The sequence below is a fragment of the Chrysochloris asiatica genome, unplaced genomic scaffold, assembly GCF_000296735.1.
Source record: "Chrysochloris asiatica unplaced genomic scaffold, ChrAsi1.0 scaffold00058, whole genome shotgun sequence".
In the NCBI taxonomy this organism is placed as follows: Eukaryota; Metazoa; Chordata; class Mammalia; order Afrosoricida; family Chrysochloridae; genus Chrysochloris; species Chrysochloris asiatica.
In genome coordinates, this window is record NW_006408576.1 from 7,495,333 (window position 1) to 7,516,369 (window position 21,037).

The following is a 21,037-nucleotide window of genomic DNA, read 5'->3' on the forward strand; positions in this document are numbered from 1 at the left end:
CTTTCTTTTGAAGTTCAGGGTTCCAGGATTTTCATCTCTATCTGTTTTTTTTGGGGTCTCGTATCTTTGTTGTAGAAAGTCCATGTAGCACATCGGCCTAGTCTGCCATCTTACTGGAATTTAAATCACTCTTTTTAAAAAAATAATATTTTATTTAGTTTTTAGTGAAAGTTTACACAGGAAGTTAGAGTTTCACTGACAATTTCTACATAAATTGTTCAGTGACATTAGTTATATTTATCACAATGTGTCAACATTTTCTTTAATTATATTGCTTGATACCTTTCTAGTACTCTAGTTTCCCTAACCCCTTATCTTCTGATTTTTGGTTTTTAGAAATTTATGACCTTTTGGTCTTAGACTGATGGTTTTTAAGTAGGAGACTGATCTGAGAGGTATGCCTTTTCCTCACTATCTCATTATCTGACATTTGCATTTATGACAATAATAAAAAGTTACTATCTGACTTCTGTGCATTAAAAATGTACATGTGGCAGTAATGATTGCCACAGTGCAAGGCAAATGGTGGCTTTGATAGTTAAGGGAATGTGTCCACTTGACTGGCCTATGATTATCAGTGATTTGGCAGTTATGTAATAATGTAATTAGTTATCCTCCATTATGTGGTCTGATGTGGTCATCCTTTATTTTTGTGTAACAACAATTTTCACAATAAAAATCTGGTCTTTAGAATCTAACCATGCCAATAAGTGAGTGGGTATAATATCCTTTATTTTGTGTGCCACTGTTATTTCACTAAATGGTGATCTCAGGGGATAGGCTTCATTCTGTGTTTAAAAAGGACAGTAGTCTCAGGGGGTCCTCTACTATTCCAGTTTGACCTTTTTTATTTCTAAGCAAGAATTTGAGTTCTGCTCCATATTTTCAACCCATTCTATCAGGAACCAACTATTGTGATCCCAGTAAGTGTTGTGGTGTCTGATTACTATCTAGTTTTTCTGGTCTCGGGTAGATGAGATTGTGGATCTTACAGACTTCTTTCTTTCTTTCTTTCTTTCTGTAGTTGTATATTAGATGACTGCTCACTATATTTTGTTGTTGTTGATAAGTGCCATCGAGTCGGTTCCGACCCATAGCGATCCTGTATAGGGTTTTCAAGGAGACGCTGCTGAGCTTGAACCACCAACCTTGCAGTTCAAACGGCTTTGCAGTCTGGCGCATTAACCCACAGCGCCACACCAGGGGTATCCATATTTGTGTCCTCAATGAATATATTTGCTTGTACACACATATTTGTATTTATACATACTTACATGGTGTGGCACTATAGGATAAGTATTGAACTACTAATCCCAAAGTTGGCAGTTCAAACCCACCAGATGCTCCTTGGAAACCCTATCCAGGGTCATTATGAGTTAGAACTGATGACTCAACAGCACTTAACAATAACAACAATATGTTTAGGGGCTGTGGTGGTGCGGTGGACTACTAACCTTAAGGTTCAGGGTTCAAACCCACCAGGAGCTCCAAGGAGGAAAGATGAGGTTGTCTGTTACTGTAAAGATTTACAGTCTCAGAAACCCAATGGAATAGTTCTACTTTGTCATATGGGATGGCTATGAATTGAAATAGACTCTATGGCAGTGGGTTTGGCTTTTGGTTTTTATAAATGCTTCTATCTGTTCTTACCTATGTAGACATCTGTACCAATTCATATGCCAAGCAGCCTGTATCTATCCATATGTGTTCAAACATTCATTATTACTTTGGTTGTGCTATGTACCTTCATAATCAGTACTACTTTTCCCATCATCAGAAACAACTAATCTCCATTGTATTATATCCAATATACTTTTTCCACCCATCCTCTTTCTGGTAACTACCATTGAACATTGGAATTTCTCTGTTTATCTATTCTTGTCTTCTTATAAAATAAAGATAAGACAATATTTGTCCTTATATACTTGATTCATTTCATTTAATTTTATGCTCTCCAGGTCCATATATGTCATGATATGTTTCATGAACATAATTTTTGTATGGTTGCATGATAATCCACTGTATGTGTGTACCACAGTGTGCTTATCCATTTTTGTGTTGATGGACCCTTAGATTGTTTCTACTTATTTGTAATTGTGAATAAAGCAGCAATGAACATAGTTGTATATATGTCTGTTTGCATCACTATTTTTAGGTATCTAGGGTGTGGGATTGATGAATCATAGGGTAGCTCTATTTCTAGTTTTTTGAGAAAGTGCCATACCATTTTTCATAGTGTTTCTACCATTTTATAGTTTCACAAACAACAGATAAGGGTTCCAATCTCCTTGCTTTTATTCACCAGAGCTATTTTAGCTAAGGTAAGATGATGCCTCATTGTGGTTTTGATTTGTATTTTTTATGTTTGTTGGCTGCTTGGATTTCCTCTTTGGTAAAGGTTCTGTTCATGTTCTTAGTCCATTTTATGACTGGGTTGTCTTTCTTTTTGTTGAGTTGTTGTAATTTTCTATAGATTTTAGACCTTTTTGGATAAATCATTTCCCAAGATTCCACACACCCCCCATGCTGTAAGCTGTTTATTCTTTAATAAAGTCTTTTGATTTTGTTATATATATAACCTCATATGCATGTGAAAGTTGGAGAGTGAATAAGGAAGATCATAGAAGAATTGATGCTTTTGAGTTACGGTGTTGGAGGAGAATATTGAAAGTGCCATGGACTGCCAAAAGAAGTGCAGCCAGAGTCCTCCTTGGAAGTCAGGATGGCCAGACTTTGTCTCTCATACTTCGGACATATTGTCAGGAAGGACCAGTCACTGGAGAAGGATATCATGTTTGGTAAGGTAGAGGGTCAAAGAAAAAGAGGAAGATCCCATCGAGATGGATTGGCAAAGTGGCAGCATCAATGGGCTCAAACATGGCAACAATTGTGAGGTTAGCCCAGGACCGGGCAATGTTTCATTCTGTTGTGCATAGGGTCACTATGAGTCAATACCAACTCAATGGCACCTAACAATAACAACAAAGTCCTTTGATTAGTATATGTCTTTAAACTTTATGAGGTCTCAATTGTCCGTTTTTTCATCTATTTGTGCATTTGTTATTACGTTTGTTATAGATTTTAAACAAAAGATTAGATTCTGTAGTTTTTGTCTTGTGTTGTCTGACAGGAATTTTATGGTTTTAGATTTGACATTTAGGTCGTTGAATAATTTTTTTAGGTAGTTTTTATGCACAGTATCAGGTGTGGGTCCTATTTTTTTTTCTACAAGTGGATATGCAGTTTTGACAGCACCATTTTTTAAAGAGACTGTTCTTGCACCACTGGATGGACTTTGATGTCTTGTTGATAACCACTTGTCTGAAGATGACTGGGTTTAATCCTGAGTTATCAATTCTATTCCACTATTTTATGTGTCTAACACTGAAACAATACTAGATGTGTTGATTACAATGGCTGAATAGTATATCAGAAATATGAGAGATGAAGTCTGGCCATCCTGGCTTCCAAGGAACATTCTGGCTGTACTTCTTCCAACAGATTGTTTTGTTCTTTTGGCAGTCCATGGTACTCTTAATATTCTCCTCCAATACCATAATTCAAATGTATCAATTCTTCTACAGTCTTCCTTATTATCTGGCCAACTTTTACATGCATATGAGGTTATTAAAAATATCATGGCTTGGGTCAGGCACACCTTAGTTCTCAAACTGACATCTTTGCTCTTGGAAATTTTAAGAGGTCTTGTACAGCAGGTTTGTCCAATGCAATACATCATTTGATTTCTTGACTGCTGCTTCCATGAGTGTTGATGGTTGATCCAAGCAGAATGAAGTCTTTGAAAACTTCAGTCTTTTCTCGATTTATATGCATGTTGTGTATTGGTCCAGTGTTGAGGATTTTTGTTTTTTTACACTGAGGTGCAACCCATACCAAAAGCTGGGTTTTTAATCTTTATCAGTATGTCTTTTAAGTTTTCTTCACTTTCATCAAGCAGGTTGTATTGTCTATATATCGCAGGTTGTTAATGAGTGTTCTTCCAATCCTGATTTCACATTTTTCTTCATATATTCCAGCTTCTCAGATTATATACTCAGCATACAGATAGAATGTCTGTGTGTATATGCATAATGTGAAACAGGTGCATAATCAACTTTAACTTTATTGTTTTCTGCAGGAGACATGGGTGACAAAGGACAGAAAGGCAGTGTGGGTCGCCATGGAAAAATTGGACCGGTTGGTTCTAAAGGTATTTGTGATTCTATTCTTGCCTCATATTAAACTCTCAGATGCCTAGAATCTGAATACTCCAAGAATATTTACAAATGGAACCAACTTGCCTGGTGTTTTTATTATATTTGATGTGTGCATTATACATGGTTAATCTTTCACAGTGTTTATATTTTGTGAGTAATCAGAGTTAGTTGTTTGTTTTGTTCCCACTAGGGTGGAGCAAAATGATCCCAATTCAGCTGAGGTTTACATGCTGTCACTGGGCCAGAGATCAGGAACTGTGATCTGGAGGCCTCCCTGGGATGCTTGAGGAAGATTTTGATTTTTCAACTACAACTTCCTTAACAAGTTTCATAACGCTACAAGAGACCCTATGTCTGTTATTCTCCAGCTGTACTTTCTTAGACATTTTGAGGGTTGTCTTAGTTATCTAGTGCTGCTGTAACAGAGATAGCACAAGTGGACAACTTTAACAACCTGAAATTTATTCTCTCACAGTTAAGAGACTTTAAGTCCAAATTCAGAGTGTCGACTCTTGGGGAAGGCTTTCTCTTTGTTGTCTCTGGGGAAAGGTCCTAGTTTCCTTTTGGCATCTGAAGGTCCATCATTCCTTGTAGAACTCCATGCATCTTGGCATTAGTCTTCCCCTAGGTCTAGGAGCTTCTTAGTACTGGGACCCCGGGTCCAAAAGACACACTCCACACCCAGCTCTTCTTTCTTGCTGGTAGTAGGTCCTACTAGCTCTGCTTACTTCTCTCCTTTTATATCTCTAAAGAGATTTACTCAAAATACAACCTAGTCCTATGGATCTGGCCTTATTAACATCATAGAAGTGAGGATTTACAATACATAGGATAATTAAATCAGATCAGAACTGATCACATCAGATCACAGTTTGCTTCATATTGCATCTCATCATGGAGGTGATAACTACATCTTAACTGCTAAACAACTGAGAATCTTATCGCAGTTAAATTGGCACAAAACCTTAACTATCACAAGGATGTAGGCTAATTTTCATACAAACCGGAAACAGGATGGCAACAACAGATGCAAACGCAGTATCACTAGTAACTATGCCTGGATTCATTTAACACCTGAGATTTTCAAGTGATGTCCATTTTGCTACCTCATTTGACTTTCACATAAAGCCCTTGGGGAGATGGTTTGTTGTTGTTACGTGTGCTGTCGAGGTGGTTTGACTCAAAGCAACCCTGCGTACTGTTTCTGAAGAATCCCTGGTGGGTTTGAATTGCTGATCTTTCAGATATCAGATGTAGCTTATGCTATAGCACCACACCAGGTGAGATGGTTGGTCAGGTATTATTATTCTCATGATGAAGAGACTGATGGCCAAGGCAGTTAAGGGATTTCTCAAAATTGCACTGTTCTCATATTTTCTTATCATGACTGAATCAACAAATGTTTTCTGAGTTCCTAATTTGTTTCACACCTGTGCTATACTCTAGAATGGTGACCAGACATTGAGGTGCTAAGGAAGGCATTGAGTAAGTAGTCACCCATTTCTTAGTGAATTACCTCATTAAAATCTCCATACAAGTATGTTGTTATTAAGTGCTGTTAAGTTACAACTGTTACAACCCATAGTGACCCTTTATAGAGTTTACAGGGATGACTGATGGGTTTGAACCACCAACTTTGTGGTTAGCAGACCAGTGCTTATCCTAAAGTGCCACACCAGAACTCCCTCTACAAGTATGTTGTTGCTGTTTGTTATGTATCATTGAATCAGCTCTGACTCTTAGTGACTCTGAATAGGGTTTCTGAGGCTGTAAATCTTTATGGGAGCAGAAAGTCTCATCTTTCTCCTGGGGAGTGACTGGAAGATTTGAACTGCTGATGATGCAGTTAGCAGTCCATCTCTTAATTCACTACACTACCAGGGCCCCTTCAGTAGAAATACCTTATAGATATTAGAGGAGTGCCTGGGAGGTACAAAATGTTAAATGCTTGGCTACTAACTAAAAACCTGACAGAATCTGTTGTAAATGAGACATCAGAAGAAAGATCACAGCCATTGAAAACCCCATGGAATAGTCCTACTCTAAATCCATTCGATGGCAACAGTTTTTTGTTTTTATTTTTTAAATAGGTATTAGAAATTAGGGAACTGAGGCTAGAGGGTCTTAGAAGTTGGTGCAAAGTTACTCTGAAAATTAGAGGCAGAGATGGAGTTTGACTCTAGAATCTCAGGTGCCTCATTCTGGTGCCCAGGTTCCTTCTGCTTCTTAATCTACCTTAGAGTAGGTTAACCCAGGAACTGTTACCAACAACTTGGTTATCTCTATGAATGATTTCAGTTAGTTTGTTCTGCTCCATGGCCACATAATCCACCTGAGCCCCAAGTCTCACCTAGAAGAAAGGTTTCTGAGTTCAAGGGTGTGGTTGAAAGTGTGGCCAGATAAGCTCAGTTGTGTCTTCTGGAAAATCAGGGTGAATACCTGTACTATTGATGCACTGATTTATTTAAAATGTACGTACATCTGCATGATAAAATAAGAGATATGTCTACTTCTTATGTATAACATGTGCTCTGGGTAAATTTCACTATCTACCCAAATGAAACCTTGTAAAGAACACCCTTATTTGGCTTCATTTATTTGATTTGCTACATTTCTGAGATTACCATATGGGTCTTTCTTTGTTGAGTTTTCAACCATTTTTCAAGTCACCACTGTTTGTGATATAAAGCACACAAAGGAACATATCCAAATGATTCAGGGAAAAGAAAGCCTCAACAGAGCAGACCCAATATAAATGAAGAGATCGTATCAAGGATCAAAAAGCTCCCCCACACAAGAAAAGCCTTGGACCAGATGACTTCACTGGGGAATTCTACCAAACATTTAGAGAAGAATTGACACCAATACTGTTTAAACTCTTCCAAAAGAAAGAGAAGGAAGAAATATTTCCTAATTAATACTATCAAACAAAAATAACCCTGATATCAAAATCACACAAAGTTACCACAAGAAAAGAAAACTACAGGCTAACTTCTCTTATAAATATAGAGGCTTCAACAAAATACTAGCAAACAGAATCCAACAGTATATTAAAAGAGTCATGACCAAGTGGAATTTATTTCATGAATGCAAGGATGGTTCAACAATAGAAAATAAATTAATATAATCAATAGAGCAAAGGAAAAGAACCATATGATTATCTCTATGGATGTAGAAAAAATATTTGATAAAATCTAACACCATTTCTTGAGGAAAACCCTGAAGAAGATTGCAATGTAGAAGGGAAATTACTCAGGATAATTCAAGACATATATGAGAAGGCGACAGTCAACATTACATATAATATTAAAAGTTACCTTTTGAATCAGGAACAAGACAAGGTTCCCCACTCTCACTTCTGTTCAGTATTATTTTAAAAGCCTTAGTCCAAGCAATAAGACAAGAAAAAGAAATAAAATCTATCCAGATTAGAAAAGAAGAAGTAAAATTACATCTATTTGCATACGTCCTTATTTGTAGATGATATAATCCTATATATAGAAAATCTGAGAATCCACTAGAAAACCTCTGGAGCTAATGCAGGATTGTAGCAAAGTTGTAGGCTATCAGGTCATCTAAAAAAAATCAGTTGCATTTCTATACATCAGCAATAATAAACCTGAGAAGGTTATTAGGAAAGAATTCCATTTATAATAGTAGCTAAGAGAATAAAATCTACTAACCACCTGTAATATGCAGATGATATAACCTTATTGCTGGAAAAGAAGAAAACTTAAAATACTTACTGATCAAGATCAAAGACTTGTGTTACACGTCAATGTAAAGAAAGCAAAAATCCTCAGAACTGGACCAATAAATAACATCATGATAAATGTTGAAAAGATGAAAGTTGCCAAAGACTTCATTTTGATTGGATCTACAACCAACACTCATGGATCTACAACCAAGAAATCAGTTGATATATTACGTTAGGCAACTCTTCTGCAAAAGACCTCTTTCAAGTGTTTGAGAGCCCTATACAGAGTTGCTATGATTCAGAATTGACTTGACAGCACATAACAACAACATAGCAGAAAACCCAGAAATGAATGGCTGTAACAAACAGAAATTTACTCTCTCACAGTTTCAGATGCTAGAAATTTGAATTTACAGCAACAGCTTTAGGGAAGGCCTTCTTTCTCCTTGTTACCTTTCAATATCTATAGACCTGCCATTCCTTGGAGATCGCTGTGTCTTGGCATCAGTCTTCCCTGGATATAGGAGGTTTTTAATGTAGAGACCTGAGTCCAAAGGATGTGCTCTATTACTGGCTCTTTTTTCTTGGTGGTACTAAGTTCCTACCTTTAATCTTCTTACATCAGATCATATCATGGGGGATCATTACATACCTGCCTTGTTACATCATTACACAGCTGCCAAACTAGAGAATCATGGCCCAGTAAAGTTGACACACATTATGGGGTAACACAATTCAATCCATGACAATTAGTATAAAAGGTCTGCCTTGTACATTAGGTTGTTTTAAGAATTATCTAGATGGGATCATATTCAAAGATTGAATAGAAAATTTAGGTCCAGTAAGTTTATGTTAATGAGTAAGAACAACTCAGGAAAGGAAGGTGAGAGTAGCTGTACAACAAGAAGAATGTAACCAGTTTTACTAAATTGTACATGTTGTTGTTGTTAAGTGCCGTGGAGTCGGTTCTGACTCATAGCAACCCTGTACAGGGTTTCTGAGGCTGTAAAACTTTATGGAAGCAGAAAGCCTCATCTTTCTGCTATGGAACAGCTGGTAGTTTCGAACTGCTGACCTTGAGGTTAGCAGCCCGATTCATAACCACTATGCTACCAGATGTAGCAACTATTAAATTGGTGTATATTTTGCTGTGTATATTCTCAACAACAACAAATAATATTTAGAAAACACCCAGTTACAAAAAGAACACAGATGAATCAGTTGGGTGGATATCACCTAGCTCTTTTACCTATCTTTGCAAATAAAATATGAACCTATAGATGTGGATTTGCCTGCCCTTTCACTATCCCATGTCAGGTAAGAGATTTGTGTTCTCTCAGTGAGAAGAAAGATAGTGCTTCAGAATATTCATGAGGACTTGAATATAAATATTTTTGTTTTATCTTAGTGTAGCTATAAAGTTTTATTGACATCACTTCGCTAAATCCCTTTATTTTTATGGTGGTAGTAGTGGGCCATGGAGTTGGTTCCAACTCATAGTGAGCCTGCATAAGGTTTCTAAGGCTGTAAATCTTCATCTTTTTCCCACAGAATGGCTGGTAGTTTTGAACTGCTGACCTTGAGGTTAGCAGCCCGACCCGTAACCACTACACTGAGAAGAAATGAGTGAGGAACAGGGTACTATTGAAGAAGTAGTTAGGATTAATGCCAGGACCAGAACCTATGTCTCTCATTTTTTGGACCTTTCTACTACACTGTGCTGTTTCTTAAAAGAGGGTCAGGAAAGACTTTGATCTCAGCATGAGGTTATACATACTTCTGATTCCTTTTGCATTAAATAATCTCTAATGTCCACTCCAGTCTAAAGTTATGTGATCTATCTGACTTTGCCTGCTATAATGAGGAGCATGCAGAGAGATTGCATCAGAATTAGTTGCCACTTAGCTCGTGATTTAAAAAATTTATGAGATGATAGCTGTAGTTTTCTATGAAATATAGTAGACTTTTCAGAACTGACTAATCCATACCATATTAGTAGGTCCTGAATAATTATATATAGGATATAATTCCTTATAATTCATAGTAAGCATAGGGTCTAGGAGAAACCCCCAGGACATTATACATAAAATAACTAACATTTTTAACCTTTGATACCTCTTAACCAATGGAACATGACCACCTCTGCTTGGTGAATTTGATCTTGCTTTTCTTTTTCAGGTGAAAAAGGTGATTCTGGTGATATAGGATCCCCTGGTCCTAATGGAGAACCAGGTATGGCATAAATGGTATAAGGATTTTAAAAAGTATATTAAAAATTATACTTTTGAAAAAGTATAAATCATTATATGAAACTGTAATAAGCTAGGCAACAGGAAATACATATAATGAAACATATTCCCCTTACCAATCAGGTGGTCCTGTAGAATATTTTAATATTTTATTTTCTTTTGCCTAAATATTAAAAAAATATACATAGCAAAACATGCACCACCTCAACAGTGTCTGTGTGTACCAATTAGTACCATTGATTAAGGTCTTCAAATTGTACAACCATTCTCTCTCTCCTCTCCTGAGTTGTTTCTCCTTCATTAGTATAAAGTCACTGGTTGGTAGGGTTTCTACTTAATCTTTTGAGTTGCTGTTGTCAAACTGATCGCATAGAAATAGTTCTTAAAAGAGCATGCTAAAATATTTTGGTATCCTTCTTAAGATTATATTCCGTTTGACTACTATATAGTATCATATTTGTATTTAACCTTAGGTTCAGATATACCTGTCCTATAGTTTTTGTTTTTGTTTTTTTCTCAGCTCTTAATGCATCTTTGGATAACACAGTATTTCTTTCCTTCCTTGTACCACCAAACTTCTCAGCAAGTACATCTGTAATTTTTAGATTATTTATCCTTACAGATGGACTCCAGTGGAGCTTCTCTCCCTCTGAGGTTACCAGTGACCTCTTAATTCATCTCAAATGGATTTAGCTCAGGCTTGCTGCAATAGTTTTCCTGTTGAGCATCCACTTCCTGATGTTGATGTGACCTAGGATACTGGTGAAGCTCGTTTCTTTCTGCTTGCCCTTTCTGTTGCCTTTACTTTTTCTTCTCTTATTTACCAAGTTTTGTCTGTGGTCCTCTCTTCTTGGTCCACATTCTTGGTATTCACCTTTTCCTCTCTTCTGGCTTCATCCATCACTTCCACGTGGCAGATACACAAATGGCTATTGATAGTGAACTTCCCCCCTTCCCCCCAGGACACACTCATTTCTGATGTCCACTTGTCTGATGGCCATTTCCATCAGGGGGCTCTATTGGTCCTCATCTTTCTCCCAGAACCTCTGGCCCCACCATGTTTCATATTTCTATATTGATACATTCATCTTCTCATGTACAAAATTAAGACTTTCACTCAGACTTTTCCTTTTCTACTTCCATTGTCAGGCAAGTTTTACTGCTATCCCCACCAAACTGCCTCTCAATTCTCTACTTTCCAGCCCTGTATTCCCACCATCACCTGGATTCAGACTCACTACTTCTCATGTCGATTACTAAATTGATACTCTACTCTTCATTTCTCAGTCCCTTTCCCCTATTAACTTATTATCTAACAATATTATTTGTCAGTGGGTATTGAGACTTAGGACTGCTAACATCAAGGTCGACAGTTTGAAACTACCTGCTGTTCCATGGGAGAAAGATGAGACTTTCTGCTCCCATAAAGATTTGCAGCCTTGGAAACCCTGTGCAGGGTCACTATGAGTCAGAACCGACTCCATGGTACTTAACAACAACAACAACATTGAGATTTATATACCAATTTTAACTATAAAGTAGAGTCACTTGAGGAGGTTCTGTAAAAATACTGATGTATAGATAATTTAAGTTAGGATATTTGGGAGTGGGTATAAGGATGTTTTTTATTTTTTAAAACTTTTTCTTGTGACTGAAAAGAAGGTTTACAGACCAGATCATCAGTTTTACATTCAACAAATCATACATACTTCGTTTGATCTCGGTGATGGCAATCCCTTTAATGTAGCGTCATGTGTCCCACTTTTCCCTTGTATTGCTTGTTTCCCTTCTTCCTTTTCCACTCATCTTAGTTTTGTCTTCATGTAGATGGTGCCATTTTGATCTTAAATGGTTGACCATTGTGTGGTGTGTGTACCTCACTTGTGTTGTTGTCTCCCTATATACCTATCTGTTGCTTGGCTGAAAATTGAGCTTGGGGTGAGTTCAGTTCCAGAGCTGAAGGGTGAACCAAGGGCCAGAGTCTTGGGGTTATACCAGCCTCTATCTGATCTGTAAGCCTGGTCTTTCTGGACATGGTTATTTAAAAAAAAATCTCTTAAAGATACTCTAATTCCAGCCAGAATTGAGAATGATGAATTTAAGTACCTTACATGTTTTAACTTGTTTAATTTCTTTCACAATAGTATGAGAGTACTGTTATCATCCCATTTTATAGTTGTGGAAACAGAGTCACAGACAACTTAAGTAATTTGCCCAAGGTGAGTGACATAGCCAGGATTTGATTCCAGGTAATCTGTCTCCACAATAGTTAAGTGCTTTGCTTATAACCCAAAGGTTGGATGTTTGTACTTTTCAGCCAAGCAACAGATAAATATATGGGGAGACAACAACACAAGTAAGGTACACACACCACAGAATGTCCAACCATTTCAGATAAAAATGGCACCATCTGTGTGAAGACAAAACTAAGAAGAGTGGAAAAGGAGAAGTGGAAACAAGAAATACAGTGGACCCAGGGGAGAAAGACCTGGTGATCTGCTCTTGTAAAGATTATAACCTAGAAAACACCATGTGGTCAGTTCTGCTTTATCACTTGGTTCTCTATGAATCAACATGGGCTCAACAGCACTTAACTGCAACAACAATCTGGCTCCAGAGCCTACATCCTTAAACATAATAATCTACACTTTTGTAGAGAGAAGGAGCCCTGATAGCATAGTGGTTACGCATTGTACCGCTAACTGCAAGGTTATAGCCGTTTGAATCTACCAGCCATTCTGCAGGAGAAAGATGAGGCTTTCTGCTCCTATAAAGATTTATAGCCTAGGAAACCCTATACACGGTCCCTATGAGTAGAAACCGACTTAACAGCACACCACCATTGAACAGAGATTGTTCTCTAGCATGATTCTGATTTTATATCTCTTATCGCTATGGGTCAGAACTGACTTGATGGCACTTAACGACAACAACAGCAACCTATTAAAAATCCCAGTATTTTGTTCTACTGAAGAATAAGGCTCAAATTCAAAGGTGGATTACACAGTAAGCAAGGTAAGCACTGGATTACTTACTCTGTCTGTCTCTGGGATTATAAATTTGAAAAGAGAGTTTGATTCTGCAGATAGGTGTTTTGGAGTTGGGAGAGAAATAGATGCCAACTATATCTAGAAATGGAATCATTGATGTGGTGAAAAAATGTGAAATTGTTCACTATAGATTAGTAAGTAAGCACAGTAAACCTTGCTTATTGAGTAATCTGTCCCTGACCAAACCCCTTGTTGTTGTTGTTGTGAAGTACCATCGAGTCGGTTCCGACCCATAGCGACCCTGTACAGGGTTTCCGAGGGTGTAAATCTTTACGGGAGTAGAAAGCCTCATCTTTCTCCCGCGGAGCGGCTGGTAGTTTCGAACCGCTGGCCTTAAGGTTCGCAGCCCGATTCGTAACCACTACGCTGCCAGAGCTCCTTGACCAAACCCCTTAGCTGGTCTTAAAAACTCTTCTCTTGGAGGTTCATTCTCTATTTTCATCCTTGTCTCCCTCAATTTCCTTTCACAGATTCTACACTAAGGGCTAGTAGGTTTTTTCTCCCCCAAGTCTTTGCTCAATCCATTTCTCTTTTAAGGACTGTCATTGTTAAGTGCCATGGAGTCGGTTATAACTCACAGCTACTCTATATAAGCTGGTGAGCTTGACCCACCAGCCTTGTGGTTCAACCCCACTTTGCAGTCCAGCACATTAACCTGCAGCACCACACTAGGATACCTCCTTCTCAGTCCCAATGATGTTTCCTTATATTCTCACCTAGCATTTAAAATCTACTGAGGTGTTACTTGTCCATGCAACCTTCCTGCATACACAGGTAACCTCATGCTCTGTGTTTCCATAATACTTTGAGTCTCCCTCTCTTTTGGCCCTAACCTTATTTTATTTTGTATCATAAAACTTGTTATGAAGAATGTAATGAAGGGAGGGTCTGCCTATTACTCACGTTGAATCTCTAGCACTTGGTACTCAGGGGGCATTATTACATATCTACTTAATTAAACAGAGTCAGCATGGCCATTTTCTTATTGATAAAGAGTTTTGTTTTAGGAAAAGGTTTAAGTCAAAATGATGTTAGTGAAATCTGATTTTGCAGCAGGAACATGGATAATTCTAGACTTCAGTTTGTGATGGGGAGCAGTGTGGCTGTAATTGACTGAGGGGTTTATTTGTCCTTCACTGCAGGTTAGGCTCCATAGTAAAACATCCATACTGCATCCTTTGTTATGCATACATAGTTGAGTTTACTTATGTTTACACTTCACTCTGTAATCATCAATTACAGTTGTTTGGAAGACAGTACTGCAATGGAAAGATACATAGATATGTGTATATTTTTTAACTTGAACAGATTCTATTTTGAAAACTTTAAATACTATGCCATATCTATGAATACTACTCCAATTTTCAGATCCTGTATCTGAAAATGATACCTAATCATAAGGTTTCTGCAGAGAGAACAAATGAGATGATGGATGGGAAAGTTTCCTAAATTATAAAGTGGTAGTCAGAGCTCTGGTAGTGTAGTGGTTACAAATTAGGCTGCAAACCGCAAGGTCAGCAGTTCGAAACTACCAACCACTCTGTGGGAGAAAGATGAGGCTTTCTGCTCCCGTAAAGATTTACAGCCTCGGAAACCCTGCACAGGGTCGCTATGGGTCGGAATCGACTCGACGGCACTTAACAACAACAACAACAACAACAAGTCAAATGTGATTAAAAAAACAAAAAGTCTTCAACAAGACCATGATCCCATCATAGGCAGATTGTGTGTTTATTAATTTATCTATTGCTTATAGCACAGGCCTTACTTAATAGACACCAACATAATTTTTTGAACGAACGAATGATGTCTTTAATAATGTGGTCCTGTCCATTAGTTCACTTGTTTCTTATGAAATACTTGAATCATATTAAACGAATTAATAAAAACAAGGTGCATAGTAGGGTCTCAAAAATTACAAATAGATACAAGAAAATAACATTTTAATTGTTACTTTAACAATATTTTAGTTATGCTATTATAGTAACGTTGTCCTTATTTACCTCAACAATAATTTCCTTTAGAAGGATCAGCACAGGGCTGGTCCCTATGAAGTGGAGGATAAAGCTATCCCAAATGTCTAACTTTTCTAAATTGCTATACTGTTGCTAAATGCCATCAAGTTGGTTCCAACTCATAGTGACTATCTATAGGGTTTCTGAGGAGCAACTAGAGGGCTTGAACTGCCGAGCTTGTGGTTCACAGTCCCATGCTGACATAATTCCTGATATCAATCACTACTTCTTCCCTCAGTATTCTCCCTGACATCCAAGGGTTCCACAGTTTGTTGCAATAGCTCACAGAACTTGCAGGCTCTCAATGAAATGTCTCACACAATTGTGGCGGTTGGCACATCCCAAATCTGCAGGTCTGGAGGATTCTCCTCACTCATACCAAATTAGGCTGTTGACTCACCAGGCTGTGGAAGCTGGCCAGTCAGGTCAGGCCTCCAGCTCAAGTGTCAAGAACTTGAGGTCAAACGGAGGTGAGCTTGGTTAGTCAAGCAACTGAGTGGAGTGCGCTGCCCACACATATCACTAAGATGGCTCATTGATATATCCCCAGCAGGATGGCAAACTTGACAAAGCCACTCGTTAGATTTCCAAGATTTTACAATTACAGTTAGCCTTGTTAACAATCACTTACAACTCAACCACATAAATACTATCAACGTCTTCCCCCACCTTCTTTTACCCAGTAGGTAAAAGTCATTAGGTGGGAGGTTACAAAGACATAGTTAGAAGTTGTTGTTAGATGCCATCAAGTCAGTACCGACTCACAGTGACCTTATGCACAATAGAATGAAACACTGCCCAATCCTGCTACTATTGCCATGCTTGAGTCCATCGATGCTGCCACTTGGCCAATTCATCTCATTGGGGGTCTTCCTCTTTTTCTCTGACCCTTACCTTACCAAACATGATATCCTTCTCCAGTGACTGGTCCCTCCTGACAATATATCCGAAGTAGGAGAGACAAAGTTTGGCCATCTTGGCCTCCAAGGAGCACTCTGGCTGCATTGCTTCTAAAATGGATCTATTGGTTCTTTTGGCAGCCCATGGCACTTTCAATATTCTCCTCCAACACCATAACTCAAAAGCATCAATTCTTCTACGGTCTTCCTTATTCACTGTCCAGCTTTCGCATGCATGTGAGGTTATTGAAAATACCATGGCGTGGGTCAGATGCACCTTATTCCTCAAGCTGACATCTTTGCTTTTCAACACTTTAAAAAGGTCTTGTGCAGAAGATTTGCCTAATGCAGTATGTCGTTTCATTTCTTGACTGCTGCTTCCGTGAGTGTTGATAGTTGATCCAAGAATAATGAAATCTTTGACCACTTCAATCTTTTGTCTGTTGAAAAGAATGTTGTTTATTGGTCCAGTGCTGAGGAGTTTTGTTTTCTTTACATTGAGATGTAATCCATAGTGAAGGCTGTGCTCTTTGATCTTCATCAGTAAATGTTTTAAGTCCTCTTCACTTTCAGCAAGCAAGGTTGTATCATCTGCATATTGCAGGTTGTTAATGAGTCTTCCTCCAATCCTGATGCCACGTTTTGCTTCATAAAACCCAGCTTCTCAGATTATTTGCTGAACATACAGGTTGAATAAGTATGGTGAAAGAATACAACCTTGTCGCACACCTTTATTAATTTTAAAACATTCAGTATTCCCATGTACAGATTCGTCATGAGCACAATTAAGTGTTCTGGAATACTCATACTTTGCAATGTTGTCCATAGCTTGTCATGATCCACACAATCGAAAGCCTTTGCGTAGTCAATAAAGCACAGGTAAACATCTTTCTGGTATTCTTTGTTCAGCCAAGATCCATCAGATATCAGTAGTGACACCCCTCATTCCATGGCCTCTTCTGAATCCGGCTTGAACCTAAGGAAGTTCTCTGTCAATATATGATTGTAGACGTTTCTGTATTACCTTATGTATTTTCCATTACATTTTTTTGAGAAATTCCAATTTTCCAGTTATTAATGGATGTTTCTATGGGATGGAACCAACTTGACAGCACTTAACAACAACAAAATGGATGTTTGTGGCTCTTTCCCTTCATTTTGAGTTGTACCCCATCAGTAAATGAAGGCCCTGAAATCTTTACTCCACTTGTGTCATCATGGTCAACTCTACTTCGAAGAGACAGCTCTTCCCTGGTCATGTTTTCAGTGCCTTCCAACCTGAGGGGTTCATCTGTATCTGACAATATTCTGGTGCTATTCATCATGTTTCAATATTCTTATGCTATTGGGCAGTTTCATTGATATTTCATAAGGTTTTCAGTGGCTAATAATTTGGAAGTAGTCCACCTCTTGATTTGAGCCTTTCTTATATGGAAGTTCAGCTGAAATCTGTTTGCCCTGGGTGACCCTGCTGGCATTCAAAATACTAGTGACATTAGCTTCCAGGATCACAGCAACATGCAAATCACCACAGTGCAACAAACTGATAGATGATTGGTGGCTAGCCTAGTTTGGGAGACACAAATAGGCTTTGGAGCTAGACTCTGCAAGATTGCCTGGATTCTAATATTTGCTCTGACACTCATTGATCTGTGATGATCACTAAAGTGACAAACATCTATCTGTCTCAATTTCCTCATATGTAAAACAATAGTATGGATGTTTTGTACTGGATGATAATAGTATCATAAATTAAATATGTTAATATGAGGGGCTTCAAAAAGTTTGAGGACAGCCAGAATCAAAAGATAGTGAAAATTTCCCACTTTTTAAAAATTTCCTTCATATCTGTAAAATATTTGGAGTCATACCTGGTGATGTAGAAATGCTCAAAAAATGCTATTATTATTATTTCATTTTTTTAAACCTGTACTCTGCGTCCTGAATTTCCTGCCTTATCAGTAAACTTACATGCCCTACTGTACAGGGGGACTTCAAAAAGTTCGTGGAAAAATTCCATTATCTTTTCATTCCTTTTTTTCATGACAGTTTTGAAGCCCCCTGGCATATGAGGATAGACACAGTCTTTATCTTTAATATCTTTCAATCAGCTCCTTTCTGTCATCATTTTTATATATATACTCAGATTTTTATCCTAAAGCAAAACTATCTTTTAAGAGTCCCACAGAAACCCACACTTGACTCTTGGCTCTCTCTAGTACTCTTGCTTCTCTGCTCCACATCCAGATTTTGTTAGTTTGGTGTTTACTCAGTGCCTCCATGGACTACTTCCTCTCCCACTGTCTTCTGCTCCACCATTCCACTGAAATGGCTCTTGCTGAGATGTCTCAATGATAATTATGTAGTTTAACCAAAGGGCAACCTTCAGTCATCTTCTTTCTTGATGTTCAGTAGCGCCACACCCTCCCCTTCTTCTTGAGGCTTTCTCTCTCCTTGACTTCTATGATACCACATATTCCTTATTCCCTTTGTGCATTTCTCCTAAGTCTCATTTCCTGACTCCTTCTCCATCCATTACATGTTAGTGTTTCTTCAAGGGCTGATCTAAACTCCCTTCCTCAGTCCACAGTTAAGTGCTTTGGAGTTGGTGCCAAATCACAGCAACCCTGTGTAGGGTTTTTGAGGCTGTAAATCTTTGGGGAAGCAGAAAGCCTCATCTTTGTCTTGTGATATAGGCCAATAATGCTCAATTATGTATGTCTAGCTCAGACTTCTCATTAGAGCTCCAACTGGTCAACTAAGATTCTCGACTTGGGATATCTCATAAATACTTTTAGTTCACCGTGCCTCTCTTCCCCAAGTCGGAACAATAAATAGTACTACTTTCCATTGAGTTACTCAAATTAGATACCTAGATATGTCCTTCAACTTCATTCAGTTCACTTCAATGTTCAAGCAATCATTTAATCATGTTGGCTCTACCACCAAAATTTTTCTAAAACAGTTTTGACTTTTCTCCATCTCCACTGCCACCCTAATGCAGACTATCCATCCTTATTATTTCTCTCAGTTTCTCTGAGAACTCCTTAGCTGATGTCTCTGCCTCCTTTCTTGTCCCTGTGCCTCCTCCATTTCATTCTTCACACTGCAACCAGAATGCTATTTTAAAAACATGAATCAGTTTGTTTACTTGTTAAAACCTTTCATGGTTTCTCTTTGCCCTTATGATAAAGTCCAAAATCATTATCATGTCTTTAAAGATCTGCATGGACTATTTGTTGAATATAATACAGTTTTTGGAGAAGGTATCTACTTATTTTTGGACCCCATTCCTGTGCTTACTCTTTATGATACAATGACCCTGGTCTTTGCAGGCATACCATGTGAATGCAGCCAGCTAAGGAAGGCCATTGGGGAGATGGATAACCTGGTCACTCAATTGACAAATGAGTTAAAATTCATAAAAAATGGTATGTTCTTCTCAACACTTTCCCCTTTTTCCATACAGACTGCCTTCCCAGCACCCTTAAGCACCCCAAAATAGAATGATTCCTAATATTTCCATATTATCGATCCTCTCTGATGTCTGTGTCTACTTTTTGTGTGTGGTGTGCATTAAGTTTGTTTATAGAAATGCAAGTGCTCACTTTTCAGCACTGCCCTCCCCTGCAGCTGTCGCTGGTGTGCAAGAGTCAGCTAATAGGATCTATCTGCTGGTGAAGGAAGAGAAAAGGTATGTGGATGCCCAGCAGTCCTGCCAAGGGCGAGGAGGGATGCTGAGCATGCCCAAAGATGAGACCTCCAACGGCCTGATTGCCTCTTACATCACTCAAGCAGGCCTCACTCGAATTTTCATTGGGATCAATGACCTCGAAAAAGAGGGCACTTTTGTTTATTCAGACCGGTCCCCCATGCAGACCTTCAGCAAGTGGCGGAATGGTGAGCCTAACAATGCCTACGACGAGGAGGACTGTGTAGAAATGGTGGCCTCTGGGGGCTGGAATGACGTGGCTTGCCACATCACCATGTATTTCATATGTGAATTTGACAAGGAAAATGTGTGAGCAGGTATCAGTGTTGAATGGGAAACCAGCCTGTTTGAATCACTGCTTTTTATAGCATTATTAACAGTGCTGTCTCCAAGAAAGTGATGGCAGCCAATGAGCTGTACATCTGTAAATAGGAGAGTTCTTTCTAATAGCATTGTTTCTCATTCAGAAGTGAAAAGGTTCATTAATTAAAGGGCCATTTTTCTGAGCCTTAGAGAATGGTGTATGCTTAAAAGGAAAAGGATTTCTGGGGTGCTATTTCTGAAGAAGTGAAGTTTTATTACCTGTAGTAGACAACATGTTCATTATGTAATTATTACTTAACAATTGCTCTTCCATAAAGCTCTTGCCTATGTCCAAACTATGAAATAAAATCTCTAAGTATTACAGTAGTTAAGTACAAAGAATGGTGGCAGGTCTTAAATTATTATTTTCCTTTTCTATATGGAAAACAACCAACTCAACTCTGACCAATGTTTCTGTAATTTATATTAAGATATAGTTTCCTTTTTCATTATTTTCCAAGTAGAAACAATTTTGCTTTCTTTCAAAACCCAGAGCTTAGGAAAAAGAAAAAGTATTCTCCAAACTTTACTACTGAATGTGTGGTATCCTTTTGTTCTTTTCCTTTCTTCAATAGCTGTTTAAGTTATCTATTGCTACACAACAAATTGCCCTGGGACTTAATTGCTTAAAATACGAATATTCAATACCTCACAGCTTATATGGGTCAGGAATTTGAGCATGGATTAGCTGGGTCCTCTCCTTTATTATCTTTCACAATATAAAATCAAGGTGAAAAGGATTTGTTTCCAAGTTCACTCATGTTTTCTTAGCAGGATTCTGTTCCTCATGGGTTGCTGGATTGAAGGCCTCAGTTGTTTGCTGGCTATGACCAGA

The 21,037-nt window shown here is 38.2% G+C and overlaps 1 protein-coding gene across 4 annotated transcripts in view; it reads left to right on the top strand.

The window, feature by feature from the left end:
* The window catches only part of COLEC11 (collectin sub-family member 11), a 126,135-nt gene extending 105,983 nt beyond the window's left edge, over window positions 1-20,152 (top strand). For 2 of the 4 annotated variants that reach the window (XM_006863969.1, XM_006863970.1), the window contains 4 exons: window positions 4,139-4,210; window positions 10,093-10,146; window positions 19,463-19,558; window positions 19,761-20,152. In XM_006863969.1, coding sequence (XP_006864031.1) covers window positions 4,139-4,210; window positions 10,093-10,146; window positions 19,463-19,558; window positions 19,761-20,152 — 614 coding nt within the window. The remainder of the gene's footprint in view (window positions 1-4,138; window positions 4,211-10,092; window positions 10,147-19,462; window positions 19,559-19,760) is intronic. The other 2 variants (XM_006863971.1, XM_006863972.1) reach the window with 1 other exon arrangement.
* The last annotated feature ends 885 nt before the right edge of the window (window positions 20,153-21,037 follow it).